General features: G+C 56.2%; 8 protein-coding genes across 8 annotated transcripts; 6 read left to right on the top strand and 2 right to left on the bottom strand.

Annotated features, from left to right (window-relative positions):
- Positions 1-35: 35 nt before the first annotated feature.
- EX895_004021 (uncharacterized protein) lies at positions 36-2939 on the top strand (the record flags this gene model as incomplete). The annotated part of the gene is made up of 1 exon (XM_029884619.1): positions 36-2939. One exon carries the CDS (start codon positions 36-38, stop codon positions 2937-2939), a length of 2904 nt encoding a protein of 967 aa, XP_029739329.1.
- A 500-nt stretch (positions 2940-3439) lies between these two features.
- EX895_004022 (uncharacterized protein) lies at positions 3440-3961 on the top strand (the record flags this gene model as incomplete). The annotated part of the gene is made up of 1 exon (XM_029884620.1): positions 3440-3961. One exon carries the CDS (start codon positions 3440-3442, stop codon positions 3959-3961), a length of 522 nt encoding a protein of 173 aa, XP_029739330.1.
- Positions 3962-4624: 663 nt separating this feature from the next.
- On the top strand, positions 4625-5450 carry EX895_004023 (uncharacterized protein; the record flags this gene model as incomplete). The annotated part of the gene is made up of 2 exons (XM_029884621.1): positions 4625-5050; positions 5151-5450. 2 exons carry the CDS (start codon positions 4625-4627, stop codon positions 5448-5450), a joined length of 726 nt encoding a protein of 241 aa, XP_029739331.1.
- Positions 5451-5594: 144 nt separating this feature from the next.
- Positions 5595-6220, bottom strand: EX895_004024 (uncharacterized protein; the record flags this gene model as incomplete). Its single annotated transcript, XM_029884622.1, has 2 exons — positions 5595-5930; positions 5996-6220. 2 exons carry the CDS (start codon positions 6218-6220, stop codon positions 5595-5597), a joined length of 561 nt encoding a protein of 186 aa, XP_029739332.1.
- Positions 6221-6494: 274 nt separating this feature from the next.
- On the top strand, positions 6495-7867 carry EX895_004025 (uncharacterized protein; the record flags this gene model as incomplete). Its single annotated transcript, XM_029884623.1, has 2 exons — positions 6495-7260; positions 7692-7867. The coding sequence occupies 2 exons, from the start codon at positions 6495-6497 to the stop codon at positions 7865-7867; spliced, it is 942 nt and encodes a 313-aa protein (XP_029739333.1).
- Positions 7868-10067: 2200 nt separating this feature from the next.
- Positions 10068-12206, top strand: EX895_004026 (uncharacterized protein; the record flags this gene model as incomplete). Its single annotated transcript, XM_029884624.1, has 1 exon — positions 10068-12206. The coding sequence occupies one exon, from the start codon at positions 10068-10070 to the stop codon at positions 12204-12206; it is 2139 nt and encodes a 712-aa protein (XP_029739334.1).
- A 227-nt stretch (positions 12207-12433) lies between these two features.
- On the bottom strand, positions 12434-14632 carry EX895_004027 (uncharacterized protein; the record flags this gene model as incomplete). The annotated part of the gene is made up of 1 exon (XM_029884625.1): positions 12434-14632. The coding sequence occupies one exon, from the start codon at positions 14630-14632 to the stop codon at positions 12434-12436; it is 2199 nt and encodes a 732-aa protein (XP_029739335.1).
- Positions 14633-15812: 1180 nt separating this feature from the next.
- On the top strand, positions 15813-17227 carry EX895_004028 (uncharacterized protein; the record flags this gene model as incomplete). The annotated part of the gene is made up of 2 exons (XM_029884626.1): positions 15813-17071; positions 17161-17227. 2 exons carry the CDS (start codon positions 15813-15815, stop codon positions 17225-17227), a joined length of 1326 nt encoding a protein of 441 aa, XP_029739336.1.
- Between the last annotated feature and the right edge of the window lie 9 nt (positions 17228-17236).

Below are 17236 nucleotides of genomic sequence, written 5' to 3' on the forward strand. Positions count from 1 at the left end.
ATCAAAGCTCCCTAATCCATTACCATGGATCAGAAATGACGGTCGCCATGGCCACAACGAAAGACAGTGGTGCTGTGCCAGCTGGCGGCGCTCAGGGAGAATCACCCGTGATTCAGGCCATCCCCGCCAGTGACGTGCACCGAATCACCAGTGGACAAGTCGTCCTTGACCTGCAAACAGCGGTCAAGGAGCTCATCGAAAATGCGCTCGATGCCTCTGCCACCAACATCGCCATCCATTTTCGCGACTACGGCGCCGACGCATTCGAAGTGGTCGACAATGGCACGGGCATCGACCCTTCCAACTACGCCTCTGTCGCTCTCAAGCACTACACCAGCAAGCTCTCTTCCTTTTCGGATCTCGCTCTAGTACGCACCTTTGGCTTTCGAGGCGAGGCACTTTCGTCGTTGTGCGCTCTGGCTAAGGTCACAGTTCACACAGCAACCTCAGATCAGGCACCCATGGGCACCATTCTACAGCTCAACCGATCCGGCAAGGTTGAAAGCGACACAGGCAAAGCCGCAAGGCAGCGAGGAACCACCGTCACTATCGAAGGCCTCTTCAAGTGTCTGCCTGTTCGCAGGAAGGAGTTTGAAAAGAATCTGAAACGCGAATATACCAAGGCGCAAAACCTGCTCCAAGCCTATGCTCTCGTCACCAAAGGAGTCCGTTGGACAACCACAAATGCCCCAGCAGGTGGTCGCAAAATACCACAATTCAGCGTCAACTCATCCAACGCAGAAGACTATCTCTCTGCCAACGTTGCGGCTCTTTTTGGCGCCAAGGTGAAGCCTACACTGATGCCTCTCGACCTCGAGCTCACCTTTTCCATCGCCAAGGCTCGGAGTAAGCTTCCCCCCACCACTGTAGACGCTGATGTCGAGGCAGGCGGAGTGGAAGAGAATGCGGCACGCGACGAGACATCCACCGTCCGTGTGGTGGGTCTCATCAGCAAGCCCGTGTACGGCTCGGGCCGCACCTCGTCCGACAGACAGTTCTTCTACATCAACGGCCGCCCCTGGGAAGCAGGTCGTGTCAGTCGAGCCTTTAACGAGGTCTACAAGTCGTTCAACTCGAATCACTTCCCCTTTGTCATTGCGGATTTCAGGCTGCCTACCGACTCGTACGATGTCAACGTCAGTCCCGACAAGCGCACCATCTTTCTGCACGAGGAGAGTCGGCTGATCGAAAAGGTGAAACAAGCGCTCGGGGATCTCTTCGCTCCGAGTCGGGCCACGTTTCTCGTCAATGGAGCGAGTCATTCCCTTCGCAACGGCAGTGGCGGGTCGACCTTGGCTGCACAATCAAAGCTCAGTGGTTTCACGGCCAAGAGCGGGGACGAGCATGCGTCTGATGATGAAGTTCACGATCCGGCAGAGGATTCGTTGGTCGTGTCAGAGCACGAAGAGCAAGTAGACGAGCAGCAGAATGAGGCAGACGACCTCGATGAAGGGGAGGACGAGCCTGCACCGTCAAGACGGCATGACCACGAAGCTAACAATCTCGAATATCGCGAGGACTCGAGCTCCGTTCCACCTTCGCGAGGAAATGTAGCACACATGGAGGACGACTACAGCAGTGAACCTGACGTGCCGGTGACACTAACACCCGAAATGGAAGCCGCAGGGCACTCAAAGCGAAATGCCGACGAGGTGCTTGACACAACCCAGGCGTCCTGGTCACCCGTCAAGAAGCAACGCACGACGATGTCTCCTATAGAAGAGCTCGACACATCCTCATCCGAGCGGTCACGTCACGAAGCACGAAATGTCTTGGCGTCGCTACGAACGTTTGCTCTCCCTGGAACGCAGGCCGAACACGACCTCCCCGTCTCGACTCGGATGGCCGTAGGAGGTCAAGACGTCGAGTTGGCATCGACGCCGATGGTCATGCTGACCGAGGCGGTCGATGCATCTTCAGAGGGCGAACAAGCCGCACCAAATGAAGGAGATGCCGACGATAACCAGACGGACGATGAAGCGGACGAGCCCTTATCCAACAAGCTGGCTGCGATTTACGAGACAGCCGCAACCGTTGAAAGCGAGACTTTCGATGAGGACGAGTTTGTCTCCTTCGACATGGATCGTCTGCAGCAACGAATGCGGGATCGGCGCGCATCAGCTCTTGTAGTCAAGCCCGTACCCGCAGACTTGCCTGCCTCGGGAGATGAAGAGCTGCTGCAAGGCGCTGGAGTAGGGAACCAAGACGAAGCCCAGGTCGAGCGAGCTTTGTCAAGAGTCATCCACAAGCAAGACTTTGCCGCCATGGACATCGTAGGTCAGTTTAATCTCGGATTTATCATTGCACGTCGTCGAACGCTGCCAGACGCTTTTGCCGACGAGATGGACGACCTCTTCATCGTCGACCAGCATGCCTCGGACGAGAAATTCAACTTCGAGACGCTCCAGCTGACGACACAGATTCGCTCGCAGAAGCTCATCGTCCCGCGTCCATTGGAACTGTCAGCTTCGGACGAGCTGGTCGCAATCGAGCACCAAGAGACGCTGCTCTCGAACGGCTTCGAGATAGCAGTATCCGAAGCGGGGCTTCCTGGGACGAGGATCAAGCTGGTCGCTCAGCCGATCAGCAAGGCGACGGTGTTTGGCGTCAAAGATCTCGAGGAGTTGCTCTACATGCTGCGAGACACGACCGCAGGCTCGGAAGCAGCCAAAGGCATCCGATGCAGCAAGGCGAGGGCCATGTTTGCCAGCCGAGCCTGCCGAATGTCGATCATGATTGGCACGGCTCTCAACAAAACCAGGATGAGTGCCATCCTGAAGAATATGGGCACGATCGAGCAGCCCTGGAACTGTCCGCACGGCCGTCCGACGATGCGCCATCTAGCGTGTCTCAAGACGCTTGATGCTGCAAAGCAGAGGGACAAGGCGCAGGGCGATGCAGAGCCTACCTGGGATGAGCTCGTTCAATGTCTTGACTAGCGAACGACAGCAATGCTGAACAAACAAAGCTCAACAACGACTGAGAGTGTTCAAAAATCTGACACAGTGAAACAAAGGGCCGTGCCCGTTATCGTATCATACAGACGGCGGCGATCTTTCGTTTTTTTCTGGCTGGCAAGGGTTTCTTCGGCTGGGTGCTGGGAGACTGGCGCGTGAAATCGCGATACACACACGATGTTTCGCAAAATTTGGCGTTCATTTGACGTCTGCAAGCAAGCGCTTGCCTGCAGCGAGATAAAGCTCTCGACGGCCGCTGCCCCTGGATCGAGTCTTTTGAGTTTCTCTGCGTCCGGCGTGCTGGAGAGCTCGAGGCTCTACAGGCGTCTGTTGTCGGACGAGCAGGGCTCGCACCCCTATCGCTCGTTCTTGCCAGCGTTCGTCCACCATCCTCTTTTCGTGCTCCTTCTCCACCGCCGGCCATCCTCTCCGCGGCCAAATATACCCTAGACGGAACGGCATCGCTATTCGCACCACCAAAAATGAGCACCATCGCCCGCGCGTCCGCTTTCTGCTCTCCGCCAACGAGCTCCGACGAATACGTGCTCGATCCACGCAAATCCATGCCGGACTACCGTCGCGAGATCTACGACCTGCTGCAGTATCTCGACGAGGAGCAAGACAAGATCGAGAAGCAGCTCGCGCGCTTTTCCTCGCCAGCCGCCATCAACAATGCCCGCAAACATGCACCGCGGCGCGCCTCAAACTCTTCGCACCAGAGCATGCGCGACTACGACGATGTGGCCAGCTCGGAATCGGAAGACGAATCGGAGGACGACTTTGTAGTGGTCGAAGACATCAATGCAGCCAGCAGGAAGAAGCAGCTCCTGTCGCAGCTTCAGCAGCTTTGGAGGACGAGGGATGCCCTGCGCAAGAGGGCGAAGCAGCTCAACATCCGAATCGATAGCCTGGCTCACGGCAAAGGATCGGGTCTCATGCCTCTCGAAGATGTTTCACAGGGCGACGTCGACTTTGACGCTCACGATGACAACGTCGAGGTCTGATTTTGGCGTTGAGCCCAGTCGTCAGATGATCTCCGACCATGCTCCGTCACCGCAGCCATCGCAAAAGCCAAGCCGATGATGCGGTTCGCTTATCTCTGTGTCACGACGGTGATGTTTATTTCTTATCCTATAGATTTCCGCGTCTCTTTTTTCGCATCGCATTCCAGTTTCTTTTGTCTGCTCGTCTTTTGTACAGCTGTAATCAATCAACCCATATCATCCATATTCTCCTCTTTCCTGTAACCGTTGGCGACCTTATCCTGCCTCGGGATAAGGGTCTCCAGCCGAAATTGTCACCAGCGGCATAGACAACATCCAAAAATGTCCGATGTCTGGCCTCTGGGAACTTTCGTTGCATGCTCGAGTGGGTCGACAAAGGTTTGTGGCAAGTCTGCGTCGGAAGTGGTCTGATTTTTGACAGGTCCGCTCTGTTTTGAGCAAAATCGGTCGATCATCGTTCCGAGAGCGCCAATTCCGAAGCACAACCGCGCCGAGAAGAAAAAAGACGCAAGCAACACTTGCTCCCTCTAGCTTCTTCTCACCACACCCGTACAACCATTGGCTTCTCGCTCACTGTCCTTACGTCGCACTCTCTGTCCTGCGCCTGTACTTTTCTTCTTCCATCGCCTTGTTCTGCCACCGACTTGCTTCCAATCTCACACCATGTCTTCGCATCGACCTCGCAGCAACAAGAGCACCAACACAGGCTCATCGTCGCCTCGACGCAGTTGGGTGTTGCTCTCTGCAATCCTCGTCGGGTTGTGTGCCCTCGTCGCCGCTCTCGACTCGATCCGCTCCAGTTTCTACATCTTTGACCACAAGCAGATCTACAAGATTGCATCGGCCGCCGTCGCCAAGCACCCTGGCAATGCGACGGCCATCTTTGACGACATCCTCGACGACCTTCGTGCCGACCCAAAGCTCGCTCCTTACATCAACAAGAATCATTTCAGCCTCGAGTCCGAGTGGATGTTCAACAACGCCGGTGGTGCAATGGGCAGCATGTTTATCATTCACGCTTCCGTCACCGAGTATTTGATCTTCTTTGGCACTCCTGTCGGAACTGAGGGTCACACTGGGCGCCACACGGTGAGTACCTTTAAAAGGATACGGACGAGGTTTATCGACGCAACACTGACAGATCTCTCTCTCTCTCATTTTCTTTGCGACACTTTGCGACAAATGAAAGGCCGACGACTACTTCAACATCCTGACGGGCAACCAGTACGCTTTCTCCGCCGGCGCACTCAAGGCCGAGCACTACCCCCCCGGATCGGTACACTACCTTCGTCGCGGAACCGTTAAGCAGTACATGATGCCCGAAGATGGCTGCTGGGCGCTCGAGCTCGCTCAGGGTTGGATCCCTCCCATGCTTCCGTTCGGCCTTGCTGACGTGCTCAGCTCTACCCTCGATCTGCCTACGTTCGGCATCACTGTGTGGATCACTGCACGAGAGATGGTTGGTAATCTCCTCCTCGGCAAGTTCTAAGCCTTGCTAAAACGACACTGTAGATCGTCCAACGTATTGTTTCAACTACGATAGAACCAAAATAGTACAATCGCTCTAGAGCGCATAACCACATCTATTCGCCGCCCTCACTCGTCGCAGTAGCACGTCTGTTCCAATTGCTTATCAGAGTGGAATAGCAGACAGCTCCTTGCCATCCCAAGGCTGACCTCGCGTCTCCAGCGGTCGTTTGCCGTGTTTTTCTGTCCACGCCACGATTCCGCCTGTGAGGATGAGCACCTGCTGTGCAATACTCTGCTGCGCCTGTGCTTCAGAAGCGCCCGACTGAGTGTGCAGCTTGACAAGCGCGTCTGCGACCCAGCCTGCTGCCCTGGTTCCTCTGCCTTTGCTCGAGTTGCAATGAAAGATCAACTTGGGGATTGTCGACAGAATCGGGACGAGCGAGAGCAGTGTAGCAGGCAGTGTGTGCGCTGGCAAGTTGATCGCTCCGGGCAGAATGTACTGCAGAGGCAATGAAGGGGTCAGATCCTGCAGTTGCCAAGGTTGTGCGAGGGGAAGCTACTCACATCGCAGTCGGAGCGTCTCACGTCGACAACGACAAAGTCCTTGGCTGGCGTCTTTTCGCCATACCAAGCGGTGAGCTCGTCGACGCTGATGGAGCCAGGCTTGGTGGTGGGCTCGCCGTAAATTTTCCACCAGTCGCCTTGGTTGATCGGATGTTCATCTGCGGGCGTCATCGTCGGTGTATGCATTCGGGCTCGTGATGGAAGTGGCTGATGAAACGGCACCATGCTTTGAAGGTGTTGATGTTCTGAAATGTCCAAGCTTGGGTGGGAATTTCAAATTACCGATCTTGTGGGAAGAAGCACCCCGATGCAGTTGACTTTATTCGGTCATGACGGGCGCGGTGGACCGGTCGTCTGCTCGGGCCATCCTCGCGCCGTGCGGGGTAAAAGTCTCGAAGCCACCCCTTCAGTTGAACAATCTCTTGATCGACATCAACAAGTTGCTTTCTGACGACGAACGACTCAATTGGCTCTTTCGGCCCTCCTACACACTTTCAACATGCTAGCATTGCGCCCATCCTTCTCTACGGCCAGCTTTGCTGCGGCTTCGCTGCGCCACTGCTCGAGCAGCCTTGTTCTGCGTAGCTATTCGACGGCAACTGACCCATCACAACTGGCAACGCTCACACCGCTCTCTGACCTGGCCAAAGCCGAGCTGGGATCCGTCTCGCCCTACGACGAACACATCTCGGTGCTGACGCTCAACCGTGCCCCGGCCAAGAATGCCATCTCTCGCGCGCTCCTTGCCGAAATGGACCAGCACGTCACTTCGCTGCTCACATCTTCTACGGTGCGAACGCTGTTGATACGCTCCTCTGTCCCTGGCACGTTTTGCGCCGGAGCTGATCTCAAGGAGCGCAAGGGCATGTCGAAAGCGGAAGTGGATGCGTTTCTGCTCGGGCTGCGCAGAGTGTTTACCGGCGTCTCGCGGCTGCCCATGCCCACCATCGCCTGTTTGGACGGGCTGGCGATGGGTGGAGGGTTGGAACTCGCGCTCACGTGCGACCTGAGAATTGCAGGGCCCGCGGCGACCAAGCTCGGTCTGACCGAGACAAAATTGGGAATCATCCCGGGTGCAGGTGGCACCAGCAGAATGACCAGGCTGGTAGGGCCTGCGCGTGCGAAAGAGCTCATCTTTAGCGCCAAACTCGTCGATGGCATTGAGGCAAGTCGCATTGGCTTTGTCGATATTGTCGCACAAGAGGGCGATGGTACGGCTGCTTTCCAGAAGGGCGTGCAGCTCGCAAGATCTTTTGCAAAGAATGGTAAGTCAAGTGAACAAGATCGCAGTCTCTTTCACCTTTGGGCAGGATGCTGCCTCGTTCCCCCGGAGGGACGGGGGACCATCGTGCTCGGTGATGAACACCATAAGGATATTGTCACGGAGCATGGGGGATACACCAGACCTATCCCTCGACCTAGGCGCACTTTTGGAAGGGTCACAGTCAGCAGGGCACGGCGTGATGCTCCGAGATGCAGCCCAGCGTTGTTTGTTCGCGCTGTGCGCCGTGTGTTGCTGATCAGCTGAACAGAGAGCTGCAATCGACGGAGAGGGAACGCACAAGCTGACCACGACTACGGACACAGAAACTACCAACTCCACTCAGAGGAGTCCCCAGCAAGCGGACGTTAGCGACGAAACGCAGCAACCTAACACTGATCTTACCTTTTTCTATCTTTCGTTGCCCTTTCGCAGGACCTCTGGCAGTACGAGCTGCTAAGCTTGCCATCGACAAGGGCGAGCAGATGGACCCTGAGACCGCGCTCGACTTTGAACGACAGTGCTACGAGACCATCCTGGGCACAAAGGACCGCTTGGAAGGGCTGAAGGCGTTTGCAGAAAAGCGAGAACCTGTCTACCGCGGCGAGTGAAACGCGACCGACAAAAGAACAAGGACGATTCCGGGAGTCGGATGCCAAGGCGGTGTCGTAAGAAGAAGCACTTGGCAGCTTTGGCTGCAAGAGTACGATGGAAAAGTTTCATCGACAATGGCAGGGCCAAGCATGATCATGGCAAGTAGAGGTGGCGCCACGGGCTTGGCAGTTCCCACTCCAAAGATGAAATTCAACAACTTATCCTCAATTTTGTTGTATGCGGCGTCGTGGCGCCTCGACAGGTTCCACAATTTCAATGTCAGCTGCATCGAAGAAGAAGGGCGCTTGAGTAGGTCGCATAGCAGCGTGAGATGCCCGGCTGTCGGCGTTTGACTGGCCGCTAACCAGAACGAGAGAAAGGGGGCCAGGTGGTGGAGAAACATGTCTCAAGAAAATTCCGCCCCGCTCGCCGTCTGAGAACTTTAACGTCGGATACTTTCGTTCCGTTGTATGATCGTGGCTGGGGCGTGGACAAGTCTGCTCTTTTGATCGCTGTCGTTGTCTCGCATCGAGGGGGATACCTTAAAAGCGTGGGAACAAGGACAACCAAAACATGGTGATGTCACCGTCAGCTGCTAGGACGATCATTGCCACCTGTCAGACGCCCCGAATCGCCTTACCTCTCCTCGTCCATGCTTGCCCATGCTGATGAAGAATTGCTTCTCCAACCTTTCCCATTGGAAGCCTGCAAGCTGTGCAATTTGGATCAAAATTCAGCCCCGCTCTGCCGCCTTCCCCTCCCTCGAATGCGCTCTGTTGTCCCGCATTTCAGAACATGAAGCCATAGCTGACAGGCCACGATCCTGCAACGACACATGCTGGAGTGGTAGAGATGCAAGGTTGGGTTGGCGATACCAGGGACCAAGCGGTCACGTTGGGGCAATTGACAAGAGTAGTTGCAGGCGGCAGCGAGTAGCAAACAGTGGAAATTGACGCAATTGAGAAACTCGCACTCCGAAAGCGGTCGTCGATCCAAATTGCATTCTTCGGAAGTCTCTTCTCAGCTCTTTGTTGGCCTCTGTGTCACTTTGTCTCTCCACGATCCAGCTCATGATTCGAAAGACACTTCCGACAAGCTAGACCCTCGAAGCTGCTGCTGTCGTTAGTGTGTGCGGACAGTCCAGTTCGATGTCAAGGGTCGATGAGCATATACGAAGATGGAGACCGAGAGTGGAGGCCAATGCACTGTTCAGCCATGTTTCACATCTCTAAAAATTCAATTAATCATCGGCAATTCCGATTTTTCATCGTCCGGTAACGCTCTCATCTCTCTTTTGATTTTCCAGCTCTCTCCGCGGGAAAAGGGCGATCAGCGGGGTAGCCGATGAAATGGACACACTCACGCGCCTTATTTCTCAGGCCTGTGTGGATTCGGCTGGTGACCGCATTCTGCGGCATAGTCGAGGATTGCAGCTGAGCATAATCTCTGAAGAATGCTGCCGCACCCGAAGCATTGGAAAAAACCGCTTCAGATGGCCTTTACAAGGGGGCCTGTGCGTGTTGATTGCCAGTTGCGCGTAGCGAGGAGGCGGCAGCAGTAAGCTGCAAGACAGTGTCTCGAACTCGAGCTTTCGCTCCAAGTACCCGACACTGGGTGGCTTCTGCCTCGACGTCGACTTCGTCTCGACTCGTTTGCGGCTTACCAGTTACTGTCGCCGCCGTCCCTCTTGTGCTCTCTCCACCATCTCCTCACCGGTCTAGGTCTAGCTGTCTCTCCTTTCGCCGCTCTTGGATTAAGTCTTAGGCTGTCTGACAGTGCTAAGAGCGCTTGCTGCAACTCTGTGCATCACGCACTCCACTCCTCACATCTTGGGTCCGTCCCTGTCTCCTCTCTAACTTCCCTTCGCCTTTGCTTTGTCTGTGCTTGCAGCTCCTCATCTCATCTGCAAACGCCAACGCCGCGCCTGCAACTTGAATCTCCGCCTTGCCAATCACGATCCATTGCGCCTTCAGCCTCTGGTTCCATGTGCGCTGGCCAGGTGGTGCGACCGTCGACAAACTCCAACATCCGGCTCCATACAGTGTCGTTCCTGCTGCCTGTGTTCCTGGCTGCGTCTGTAGCTTGACACACTCTTGTGCAGCCAAGTTTCAGCGCTGCTTTTGAACCCCACGACTCTCACCGTTTGCTCACTCAGCTTGGTCTGCCAATAGTATCTTTCTTTGCCTGCTCACCGCCCGCTCATATATACAGACCATCATGTTCGACGCCTTTCGCAACTCGCTATACCACCTCTCCGACTATCTGCACGCCTTTGCCGCGCACATCACCAACCCTTCCTCCCCTTCGACTCGATCAGGACTCAGTCAAGCAACCTCTTGGCCACCTCTCTTCCTCTACGCTGGAATCCTCGCCGCCTCCCTCGCCGCACTCAACGTAGTGCGAGCCGCTCGAACCGACTACAAGCGCAAGTTCTACATGGAAGCCGACACCATGATCATCAAGTCGCCTCACCCTTTCACCGCCCCGACCCACTACACACTTCCTGAGTTTCTCTTCAAGCCCATTGATATCCCAGCATGCAAGGAGCGAGCCAACGCTCCCCTCCTCTATCCTGCTGATCCCGAAGTGTCAGGCCGTCCCGATGCCAAGCCTTTCTCGCTGGTCGAGATCCGCGAATATGCCACCAACCTCGCCTCGGCCCTCATCTCGGGCTCGACAGAGTCCGGTCGCAAGTACACCAAGGGCGATGTAGTCGGTATCAACGCTTCCAACCAGCACGACTACCTGGCCTGCGCTCTCGGTGTCATGATGACCGGCGCCAGTGTCGCTCTTTTCAACCCCGCTTACAAGCCCGCCGAGATTGCGCACCAGATCCGCATGGTCAAGGCGACGGCCATCCTCACCACTGAGGCTTTCTACAAGTCCACCCAGGAGGCCGCCGCCGAAGCAGCTCAAAAGGGCGAAGACGGTCTCGAGCATCTCTCTGCTGTTCCTGAGATCCTCGTCTTCGAGGAGAGCCACGCTGCCTCCATCGCAAAGATCCTCAAGGTCGGAAAGGATGAGTTGCCAGAGGCCCGAGCTTTGCTGGACAATGTCAAGCTGGACCCCAAGAACACCACCGCCGTCTTCTGCTTTTCGTCAGGCACCACTGGCGGTCCTAAGGCGGTGATGCTGTCGCACTACGCCATGGTTGCCAACGTCATCCAATCATCGTACGCCATGCTCGATCGTACCAACGACCCTCTTCTCGACGAAGACAACTGGTATGCTCACGGTCGCGAGTACCTCAACGGCTACTTTACCACTCGCATCGCAGAGACTTGGAACACCGCCGCCGACTCGATCAACACCGTCACCGACAAGCTCGGAGGTGTGCACCTCGCACCGCGTCTAAGCCGTGGCGAGTTCCATCTGGGCCTCCTTCCCCTCTTCCACTGCTACGGCCTCCTGATGGGTTTCATGAACTTGCACACGGCCACACCTTGCATCGTGCTCCCCAAGTTTGCGCTTGATGTGTTCCTTTCGACTGTTCAGCACCACCGCGTGACATTCTGCTTTGTCGTGCCTCCTATCCTTCTTGCTCTCGCCAAGCACCCCAGTGTCGACAAGTACGACCTGAGCTCGCTGACCAAGGTCAGCTCCGGCGCTGCCTCGCTTGCGGAAGAACTTCGTCTCGCTGTCAAGAAGCGTCTTGGCATCGAATCGACCGACGGTTACGGCATGTCCGAAATGTCGCCGCTTGTTTGCAGCCAGAACAGTAAGGACCTTGACGAATACCCAGGCACGGTCGGTCAGCTCATCCCCGGAACGGAGGCCAAGGTGATCGGACTCGACGGCAAGGAGGTTGGCTTTGACGAGGAGGGCGAGCTGTGTTTGCGAGGCCCCCAGATGATGCAGGGCTACCTCAACAACGACGAGGCCAACGCCAAGACGTTCCTCCCTTCTGTCGACGCACCGGACCGCTTCCTGCGCACGGGCGACATTGTCAAGGTCAACAAACAGGGCTACGTGACCATCACGGATCGCCTCAAGGACGTGATCAAGTACAACGGCTTCCAGGTGCCCCCCTCGGAGCTCGAGGCGCTCATGTTCAAGGAAGACCGCGTCGACGACTGCGCTGTGCTCGGCGTCCCCGATCAGGAGGGCACCGAGCTGCCCTGGGCGTTCGTCGTGCTCAACCCCAAGACCAAGGACGAGATCGGCGACGACGCGGACAAGAAGCACAAGCTCGAAAAGGAGTTGCTTGAGTTTGTCAACCAGCGCGTCAACGCCAACTACAAAAAGTTGAGAGGCTTGACCTGGCTCGACTCGCTCCCCAAGTCGGCCTCGGGCAAGATCCTCAAGAAGGACATCCGCTCTATGGTCGAGAAGGAAAAGCTCACTGCTCGCAAGTAACGTAGCACAACGACGTTGTCGCCGATACCCGCCTTTGCTCTGGTCCTTTGCTCAACATCTTCGATTCTCAGTCTCGGATTTGTATTTGTAGACCACGTTTGGCAACTTACTCAGTAATTGCGTTTTCTTTTCCGTACAAGGGGTGTTGAATTGCAGTGATGCGAGGAGGTCTAAGTTAACGATGCGATCGAGAGATGCAAGCGATTGTTCGTGGATATGCTGGGCATCTACGACTGGACGGAACCGAAGCCTTGCGGGCACTGTTTGCCGAGGATGGCCGAGCCGGACTGCATGTAGCAAATCTTGGCCTTGACGCAGTCGTCTGTGGTGCACTTGGGGCTCTTGGGGCTGTTGCGGCCCTGGTAGACGGTGAACTGCTGCACGAGGTCCTTGCGCACCGCCATTTCTTCGGTCAGCTTGGCCCAGAAGGTGGCGTTGAGCGGGGCGCTGGCGGGCCAGACGCCGCCCGCGACGGGGTGGCTCGAGTTGGCGTTGGAAGCGGTAAAGTTGTTGTACGCCGAGCGCGCGGAGTAGAGGTACTCGTAGACGGGGCTGTGCGAGGACGAGGGCAGGTCCGGGAACGTGGGCACGCGCGTGTAGAACTGGTGGTAGTCCATCACCTCGTACGTCGACGCATTGACATGCATGATGCGCACGGCCGGATTCACGTTGTTGCCCGGGGTGATCGAGGGCGCCATGAACGACACGGCCTTGGCCGCCTGCGCCGCCTTGCTTGTGCCGTTGTTGGTGTAGAACACATTGAATTGATCCTCGTGCGTGTGGCCAAAGAAGATGTGCGCAATGACGTGCGGCGCAAAGCGGTCGACAATCTGGTAGAACAGGTTGGTAGGATTGTCGAGCGGGTTGCTGCCGTCCCAGCCGGTCAGGACGTGGCCGACTATCCAGACGCGCTCGCCGCGCCTCTCGGCGTGGAACAGCTCATCGGTCAAGAAGCGCAGACTGCCCGAGTAATCCGGGTTCTGTGTGTGGATCATGTTGAACACATTGTTCTTGTACCAGAAGTCGGTGTTGATCGCAATAATCCGCAGACCTTTGCGAGGAGTGACCGAGTAGCCGGCGTAGTGCGAGCGCGCCTGTTCGGCCTGCGCGTGGTTGAACCAGCCTTCGGCTTCCCAGAGTCGAGCGAGGTTGTCCCAGTCCCAAGAGAGCTGGTCGGAGCGACCGTTCGGCAGCGCACCCTGCGAGGCGAAGTCCGAAGGCGACGAGTCGTGGTTACCAATCGCGTTAAACACGGGACCTTTGCCGAGCAAGGAGCGGATGGAATCGTACAGACTCTGGTGCGTGTACTTGACGAGGTCCTGCGAAATGTACTGTGCGAGATCGTGCACCACCATGTCACCCGTGTGAATGGTCATGTCGACCTCATCACCACCGTTGAGCGGCGTCACCGCTTCGAGCGTAGACAGCGCCAGACTCCACGGCGAATCGCACTTGAAGTTGCCCCAGTACGTGGCCGCCTCCGAGATATTGGAATTGGGTAGCGTACCCTGCGTAAAGTTGCCGTTGCTCAGCGTCGAGTTATACGCATCGGCGCGACAACACCTTCCATTGGTGCAGGAGGCTTCCCCGCCGACGAAGAAGCGTGGGTCGACGTGGATATCCGAGATGTGCAGCACGCGCAGATCCTTTCCATTTTTGGTGTGCTCGCCGACGTTGATATTGTAGGTGGTAGGGGGTGTGCGCTCGCCATAGAACCACTTGTCCAGGTAATCGTCGTCGAGGTGGCGCGGTTTAGGGAGCGAGCAGTTGCTGGTGGAGGAGCCGACGACAATGTTGCAGATGTACTGGGCATCGGTGCTGTTGGCAGAAAAGTCAGCATAGCTGAGGATCTGGCTGTACACGGAGCCGAGAACTTGCGGGGCATATGTCTTTGCGCAGGTCGAGGCTGACTTGTACGAGTACCTGGTGCAGAGGTCAATCAGCATCGCAGGAACATCTTTCGGAGATTGGCGAGCGAGCTTCTGCGCAGATTTGAGCGCATCGGTGCACTTGGTGCAATTGGCGCTGGACGAGGAGAAGATGTCTGTGAGCTCCTTGCGCACCTGAGAGGCAATTTCGGGCGAGGCAGTCCCTGTGGCCAGAGGGTAGACGGCTTCCGAGGAGGAAGGGCCGAGCGGGAGGATGGTGGGGTTGGCGAGGATGTCAGGGAAGACCGAGTTGCGTTGGACATCCGTGACGACGGGGCGAGGCTCGGCGGTCATGGAGACGGGGCTGTTGTAATAGGATGCGAACATCGAGGTGGGGAACGCACTCGATGCGGTATAGGCCGACGTCTGCTGGTCGAAGCCATTCGAGGAGGCGGAGACAGCAGTAGCAGCATTGTTGCGGACAGCGAGGGGGGCAGGCGAGGATGTAGCCAGGTGGACCAGGCCCAGAAGGGCGGCAAACGATGCGACCACCTTCATTCTGTACCAAAGCGTCCGTGTCCAGGACGTGGAGGAGGTCGGTGGTGCAGTAGGTGCTGTATGGGTTGGCAAGAAAAGGACTTTATCGTCGGAAAGGGACCGCTTTTGTATGTCGTCCGACATCCATGGGTCTTGCATGTTCGAAGCGAAGAAGAAGGCGTGAGCTCCCTCCTCCGCAGGTTGCCCACGAGGCTGACTTTGTCGAGCGCTCTAATCTAGATGGTGGCCGGCAAGACAAGGAAGAAGAAAAGCAAGCCGAGCTCTGGAAGCGAGAAACCTCTAAATCTCGTTGCTACGGCGTCGCGCTCTCAGACCACCTTGAAATCGACTCCTTTTGCAGCACCGCTTCTTGCTGAGTACCATCGTTCTCTCACGATGATGCGTTTTCTTTAGGAACGTTCCTGGACATGCATAGTGGGTGCGACGTTGAGAAGAAGAACCAAAGTGTTCAAAGAGATGGGGTTTCAACTGGAAGCGAGCTGCCGAGATGCAAACTCTTGCCGTGTGAAGTGGTGCACGTTTTCAGGGTCCTTGCTCGAAAGGACATTCGCACGTTTTGCTGCACTAGACGAGTTGTTTTGGAAGCCCGACCGACGGTCGAGGGCGCTTGACCAACTCAGATCAACGTGCCGCTTCATACGGCAATCCGCATCGCTCTTGATTCAAAGCGCATGTTTCCCCCTTCGTGGGCAGACGTTCTCATTCTGGCGGCCGCGGGTTCTAGTTCGATCGGGATTCAATCGTACACCCTTTGACTAGATCGCTGGATCGGGCGCCATCTGCGCAGACGGTAGATGTGACTTGTCCCACACTGCGGACTGCATTGCCGCACAGCTTATGAAGACTGATAGTGCCTCTTAACTCCGACCGTCGATGGCTCGAAGAGGATCGTCGAGAACAGAGAAGCTCAGCTGGCCAATCTGCCGAAGAGACGAACTGCTTCGCTTCGGTCACGTACAGTCGGGAGCCGCGGAGATGTGTTATTGGCGCGGGGGAAGCGCTTGATTTGTGGAGAAGCGCGAAGGAAAGCAATATAGCAACATAGGCACATACAATTAGCCGCCTTGCCTTGTGCTGAGCGAGTCGTTTCCAAGGTGCTTACTGAGTCGAAATGTTTATAAGCTGCTTACTGAGTCGTGTAGTCTGTCTCCAACATCCATCACCAACACTTTCAATCACAATGTCGGAAGTAGGACGACCTCGCCAGATCCGCATCGAATTTCCAGAGGCAGACCTCGATCGCCTGCAGCGCAAGCTCGACGATGCCAGACTGCCCGACTCTGAAATCACGGGTGGTCTCAAGCCGTGGGAGTACGGCACGGACTTGGCCAAGCTTCGACAGGTGCTCAACGACTGGAAGAGCGGCAACCCGAAAGACAGCCACCGTCAACCTGTCGGATCTCCCGGACAAGGGGTGAAAGCGTGGTGGAAGGGTGTCGAGTCGCAGCTCAACCGTTTCCCCCACTATACGGTGCAGATTGAGGGACTCCAAGTGCACTACCAGCACTTCAAGTCCACTGTCTCGGACGACGAGGCCGGATCCCCGGCGATTCCGTTGATCTTTTCCCACGGTTGGCCTGGTTGCTTCACCGAAGGGTTCCACTTTGCGTCCAGGCTGGTCGAATCACGAGCTCCACATTTCGAAGTGATCGTGCCGAGCCTGCCTGGCTACGGTCTGTCGCAAGCACCACTGAAGAAAGGATGGACACTACAGGACACCGCGAGGGTGTTTGATACGTTGATGACATCCGTTCTTGGTTTCAAGTCGTACATGGCCCAAGGTGGCGATTTCGGATCCGTGATCACTCGCTTCTTGGCCAACAGTCCGCACTGCAAGATTGCGCACCTCAACTTTGCTCCTCCTCAGCCCCCTCTTTGGAGCATTCCAGCTTTAGCGCTCGAGCATGCAGGGTTCAAAGGCATCGCATCCAGAGCTCTCGGACTGCTTGGCTACCATCCGCAAGAAGTGCTTGGCATCCGACGTGGCCTTGAATATTCTGACTTAGGCCATGCTTACACCAAAATTCAAGGCACCCAACCGTCGACCCTCGGATACGGCCTGTACGACAATCCCGCGGGCATCCTTTCTTGGATTCTCGAAAAGTTCCACGCCTGGTCCGACCCTAGGTGTCCCGCGTTCAACGACAGCAACAAGGACTCCTCGCCTCACTCGTTTGTCACAGACCAGGAGATCCTCACCATTGTCACGATCTACTATCTCACCAACACGATCCATACCTCGTTCTTGCCCTACAAGGAGTCGCTGCACTTCTTCATTAGTCCGGACTGGAAACTGTGGCAAGCGGCAAAGGACACGCCGTTTGGCTTTTCCAACTTCCCCTACGAGCTTGCTGGAGGTCCCCGGAGCTGGCTCTCAAAGTACAAGCTCAATTGGCAGTTTTACAAGATGCACGAATATGGCGGTCACTTTGCTGCTCTGTAAGTGAAAAAACTGAGACCGTTCCTGACAACGTGAAAGCGGCCACGTACTGACCTTCGCTCTCACTTTGTCGTTTTGTCGTGTCAAGGGACAATCCGGACGTACTGGTGCAAGACATGCAAGAGTTTGCCAATCAGCACTGGCCTGGTCTGTAGCACTGCAAA

The sequence above is a fragment of the Sporisorium graminicola genome, chromosome SGRAM_22 (genome assembly GCF_005498985.1).
Source record: "Sporisorium graminicola strain CBS 10092 chromosome SGRAM_22, whole genome shotgun sequence".
NCBI classification, from domain to species: domain Eukaryota; kingdom Fungi; phylum Basidiomycota; class Ustilaginomycetes; order Ustilaginales; family Ustilaginaceae; genus Sporisorium; species Sporisorium graminicola.